This window comes from Sinocyclocheilus anshuiensis, unplaced genomic scaffold, assembly GCF_001515605.1.
Source record: "Sinocyclocheilus anshuiensis isolate Anshui unplaced genomic scaffold, SAMN03320099.WGS_v1.1 scaffold524, whole genome shotgun sequence".
In the NCBI taxonomy this organism is placed as follows: domain Eukaryota; kingdom Metazoa; phylum Chordata; class Actinopteri; order Cypriniformes; family Cyprinidae; genus Sinocyclocheilus; species Sinocyclocheilus anshuiensis.
The window spans coordinates 1,234,600-1,240,435 of NW_015555703.1; the positions used below are offsets into that span (position 1 = coordinate 1,234,600).

Genomic DNA, 5,836 nt, shown 5'->3' on the forward strand with positions numbered 1-5,836 from the left:
ATGCATATCGCAAAAAAAAAAAAAAAATCAAATTAAAAACATTCATATAATTATAATCAGTCTGAAAGATAAGCAACAGAGATTTTGGGCTCGAACACAGAAAGAAACTTACAGTGTATTCCTAATATCAGAAGGCTAGTGCAAAAAACACCAAAGCATCAAAGACAAAATGTGACAGAGCACAGCTAAGCTATGACTCAATATTCCAGACCCATCCTCATGCATTAAGAGTATGAGAGAAGGCCACCTCCTCCCTGAACAACACCATGACTCACACACAGTCACTCTCACTCTCCTTCAGTCACTCCCAAACAGCCACACTCACAGGCCTAGATTTGCACCTTCTGCATAAGTCACCCCTACTCTCCAAGCTTTGAGAGTTTGATCCAACAGAAAATACAAAGTAAGATTTGGCCATGATAATCCTCTTTCTGGACACATGGGGTTGGGATTTGAAATTGTGATAGTGAAAGGTCACAGTTTGAAATCGCATAAGGTACTGGAGCATTACTAATACGGGAAATCACCGATGGCCCAAATTGTACAGACAAAAAATTAATTGCAAAAAACATCACCATTATTGTCTACACATAAGCAATTACTGTTCAAAAATATCTGCAGCAGCTCTAAAACAATCCCTACTGCTGGAGCAAGTTTGTAGCCGGGTTAGCGTTGCTATGGTTACAAAGAGTGCACTTACCGATGAAGGGAATGGAGTCAAGTGATTCGTCCAGATTACTGGAGCAGAAGGAGGAGTCAAGCCGCTCCCCCAGTCTCTGCATGTGCATCTCCCGGCGTGCATCATTGGGCAACCAGCAGACACCACCCCCTGCCGGCTCGGATCCATCCGTGTCATTCACCGCAAGGATGTACGAGGGATGGCGGAGAGGTTGTGGGGTCCCCTTCCCTGTTGGGGGCTTCTCTCGGAGAACTACACCCTCCACAGGACTGGACCCATTTACTGGTAGGCCCTTGACATCCCGTGGGTGTGTGCTCTGAGCTGATGCCCCACACTGTGGCCTCTGTGGAGGCGGAGCAGAGTAAGATGCTGACCTATATCCGACTGGATTTTCATTCCCAGTTTCTGAGCTCTGCATGGTTTCAGCCCTAGTTCTTGATTGGTTCGATGACGAATGAGAAATACGATTTCCAAAAGCAGTTCCACTTTGGTCTTTGGAAGGAGGCTCTTTGGCCTGGTTTAGTCCATTGCGAGGTCGCTCTGGAAAACCAGCGGTGGGTGGGATGTCTGTTCTGGAGCTGTGCATATGGGAGCCAGCAACACCCCTGACCCCCACCATACCATACCCTTTTGGGGGACGATAAAGGACCGCCCGAGGTGGGAGAGACTGTCTACTAGGACGACTCCTCTGGTCTACTCTACCATACAGATGCCTATCCACAGAAGCCCATGGTGCAGGAGAAACTAGTTCACTATGTTCCACATAGTCTGACGAATGAACACGGGGCTTCCGCATGAGGCCGTCAGAGGACACACTACGAGGAGGCCAGTCCCTGGTGAGGGCTGCTCTCTCTGCCCCACTCATCCTATCCTGCGAAGTGCTGCGTGGAGGAAGCACAGAAGGGCCCTGGTAAGCCCGGTCATGAGATGTGCTTCTGCGGCATAACTTATTGCCCCAGCCAGGTTGGGGTCCACAGTGGGGGCCAATGTGGACACTTTGGGATGCAGCACGCAAGCTGTCTAAACGCTCTTGAATAGTCCGACTGTGAGTGTGAAGACCTTTATTATCAATATATTCACGGTATGTCTGGTAAGTCCGCCAGTCAATGTTCTGGTGGGTAGCATGGGAGGTAATGGAGGAAGCAGGCGCATAGTGTGTAGGTGGAATGGCATAAGGATCACCATGGTAACCTGAAGGGAACATGTCAGCTTTGCGAGGGTGGAGGTATGGCGGACGACCACCAGACACTGTACCAGGCCTGGCTCTGATCAGCATTGGATCTGGGCCTACTAGACCATAGTCGACCCTATGACTCGGAACCATACGGCCCATGTGCACATCAGGAGGTACCACCACTGTCCGAACACTTTCATTGCACACACACACTGCAGTCTGTGTCTTTGGAATGGGTGGTGGAGGGGAGGGAGGTACTGGTATCTCCACACGGTATCCTAGATCAGATGGTACAACCCCCGGGGCTGATGTCTCAGTGGCCTGGGCCATCACCGGGGGCTTACAGTCTACTCGAGGGTAACATGTAGGGGGTGGCTCCGGTATATGGCGTGCATTTCCACTATATGCATCATGACCCTTAAGGTAGGCATCTTGGGAATAGGCCTGTGGAGGAAAGAATCAGGTAAATTGGAATAGTATTCACTATATCAGAGAAAACTTGAAATTCATGATGATTTCCTACAAATAGTTCTTCCTGTGTGGGAGGACAGCATTACATTTGTGTGTGGGAGTTTGACAGGTGGTCAGAAGTGTGAGCTGTACTCTGGTGCACCAAGTGCTGGAGAATTCTATAATATTCATAACAATATCTAAAGCTGACAGTTCAGAACAAAAATACACCTACAGTAATTAACTTGACTTCTAAACTACAGGGCTACAAAGTTCTAATTACCATTTCTGCTGTGTATGACTGTAAAAAACAGCTGCGATCTGATCTCGGCTGGAAGCAAACAGGTAATTCCCTTTCAATTTTATTATGGTGCTGGAAAGCAAGACCAGCCTCCATTTCACACACCGAGATGTATCTCCAAAGGAAGCACTGGGCAGCTCAAAATAATCACAATAAATAGCAATTCAGAGTAACAAAAAAGTGATGTCACCCACCGTTCGGGTCACCACACATGACTGAAGCGACACTGAAGCCAGAGGTGAACGATGGCCCTGATTAGAAACGGCGCTGATTCTGACCTCCGTAATCATGTTTAAATCCACAATTTAAGGTAAACAACTATCGCAGGAATTCAGTTCGAGAATGTCAGATTTAAAACAAATACTGGGCTCCATATTGTTTGTCTTCCTCCAATTTGGTGTCTTTCAAAACATGACAGCAATTCATGTAAAGTGGACTTTCAACCCATCATACAGTTACATTCCTTTTGCATAACTATACAAAACCAAATCTGATATCAGTAGTAGGGAACTTCGCCCCTCCTTTCATGAAATGCCACAGCCAACTTGTTACACAGGCCAAAGTTCATCATAGGAAAAGAGAGAAATGAGGAAAAAGGGGCGAGGCACAGTAAATTTGACTGCTGGATATAGCTGAGAACTACCCACACAGCTAAATCAAACAGGTCACACAATATCTACATTACTTCGATCGAGACGTTCAACACGCTACACGGTACTACGCTAAACATAACCAGAAGCATCATGACAGTCATCTGAAAATGACAAGGGACAGGAAATCTACAACCAACTGGAATACAATGACATGCATGACATTTCTAAATAAAAAAAAGCATAACAATAGACATGTACTGTTCATCTGCTTACCAGACTAGTGATTTCCTGTGAAAACTGCAGCCATTACATCACAAACCCACGGAGGAAAAAACAGAGAGAAAGGGAGGGAAAGTAAAAAATAAGCGTATATTAAAGGTGGTCAAAACCAAAAGAATCAAGTCCACGTACTGACAACCACTATCACAGTAAATATTCTCTGTACAGAGCGCAAAAAATGCACAGAAGCTGCAGTGCTGCCAGTAAGGAGGGACTGTGGGAAGGTGGTGGGGAGCTGTGGGAAGACTGTCATGTTAGCGATGCCACCTGCTTGTCTTTGTCGCTCCAAGTCAAGGAGGGGGCTGAGGTGCGAGGTGCCTGCTGCCTGCCTCACGTAGTAGCGATCGGCTCTCCATCTCGCCCCTCTCCATCCATCCGCAGGCAGATTACTCTGTGATCACACGCACACAAGCTCCCACCCTCCCTCCCAGCTAACACAGCCACTCATTTGCTCCCTCCCTCACGCTCACTGGAGAGCTGTAACCATTCACATGTCGGAGGCAGATGCTTGATTATACATTCAGCTCAGATGGTACAGCATCCCGCCCTCCCTTCCCCACTTTCTCTCTCGCCGACTCGCGCCTCTGCCAGATAGACAGTCCACAATATAGAGCAGTCAGCTGACTCCAGCTGATCTAATCTCGTCTTTCCTGCCTTTTCTTGTCTCTCTTTCTCTCACTGAAATCCTTAAACCACTGCAGCATCCTTTCACGCCTCTTCAGATCAACTCTGCTACTGTGACTAATGTCACCAGAGACCTCGGATGGATTATTCCTCCAACCAGCTGAAAACCCTGTTTAGACCACAGCACTGCCTTGCTACATCGCAACACGCAAGAGTAAAGCACCATCACGGCAACAGCTGTGCAGCAGAAAATCGCAGCATGGAAATATAATATGGGTGGTGATGAGGAGAGATGAGGAAAATTATTGAAAATGTCAAATAAATGTTCGGGTCACATTTCACTGCAAAATCACAAATTACAGTTATAAGAATATAGTAAAAATCACTGAGAATGGGAATTACAAAAAAAATGGTTGAAATATGGTAATAAAAATTTGGGGACAAAATCGGTTTTATCTTTCAAAAATTCTTAATTGGCTTACTAAATAGGCTCAAGTTACTATGAAAATTAAGGGACAATATAATTGGGCTTTCAAAAACAATCTTAATTGGCTTACTAAATAGACTTAAGTTACTATGCAAAAAATAATAAACAGTGCTATTAAATGTATGCAGTAGAGTCCTTTAAAAAAAAAACACATCAAACTGTTTGAAGTGTTTTCCCAATCCCTTTAGAATCAGTGATAATGTCTACAACGGATGCAGTGCAGTAAATGGATGGGGGTGGTTCCTTACGCCTGTCACACAGAAATCAAAAAAATCATTGTCAAATTGGATAGATAGTTAAACTAATGCACTCCTCATCTAGGTGGATGAAGAAAACAATGCAGTATTTTAAAGGTAATTTCTGATTACTAAAATCACATATTTTACTAGTAATTTGTCACTGACGTGTGAATGGTATCTTAAAGTGCCCCTATTGTGCCATTTTTAAGGTTGCTAATATTGTTTTATGAGTCTCCTAAAACAGGTTTACATGCATGCAAGGTCAAAAAACACGTTAGTTTTCTCAAAAAATAGATTTAAGTTTACCTCATTTCTAAATTATTCGTAAATGACTCGTGCGAAGCAGTTTAAAGAATCTCTCTAAACCCCTCCTTTTGGTGAGCCCTCACTGCTGTGATTGGTCAGATGACGCAGTCCTTTGTGATTGGTCCAGAGCCGTAGAGAGATTGGCTCTGGATTGGTCTACCGCGTACAGCCAGGGCTCTACAATGCGACCATTTCAGTCGCATTTGTGCGACTGACACGGTCATCATCATACTTGTGATTGCACTCAGGGGAGCTTCAAAGGTTTCTACGTGTTTTTGCAGCGTTGAGTAATGTATCACAGACATATCTCACGAATCCTTTCATAAGCAAAGTGTAGACAGGGTGTAAATAAGAGATTCATTGCGCAGTGTAGAGAGCTTCGTTGATTATAAATGTGAGATCGCGATGAACTAAGATGAGTGACAGCTTTTAATGATTTTTAAGGGAGTTTGTAAATGTGATACTGATTTAATACAATACACTTCAATAAACAAGAAGTTAATATTGTGACTTACATTGTCTGACTATAACACTATTGTCTGATTTTGCTCTATTTCGTTGTCGAAAATAGTTTAAAACAAAGACACAGCGCATCTCCATTCAAACACAGCGGTGTTTTGTTTATGAATGAACGTGGGTTTTTAAACGAATCTAGTGAGTCAGTGATTCATGATTACCCATTCATAAAGACAGTCACTTGATTC

The 5,836-nt window shown here is 44.3% G+C and overlaps 1 protein-coding gene across 1 annotated transcript in view; it reads right to left on the bottom strand.

Moving 5' to 3' along the window:
- The window catches only part of LOC107671689 (rho GTPase-activating protein 21-like), a 76,236-nt gene that overhangs the window by 22,284 nt on the left and 48,116 nt on the right, over window positions 1-5,836 (bottom strand). Inside the window, exon 8 of the mRNA XM_016464599.1 lies at window positions 701-2,297. Coding sequence (XP_016320085.1) covers window positions 701-2,297 — 1,597 coding nt within the window. The remainder of the gene's footprint in view (window positions 1-700; window positions 2,298-5,836) is intronic.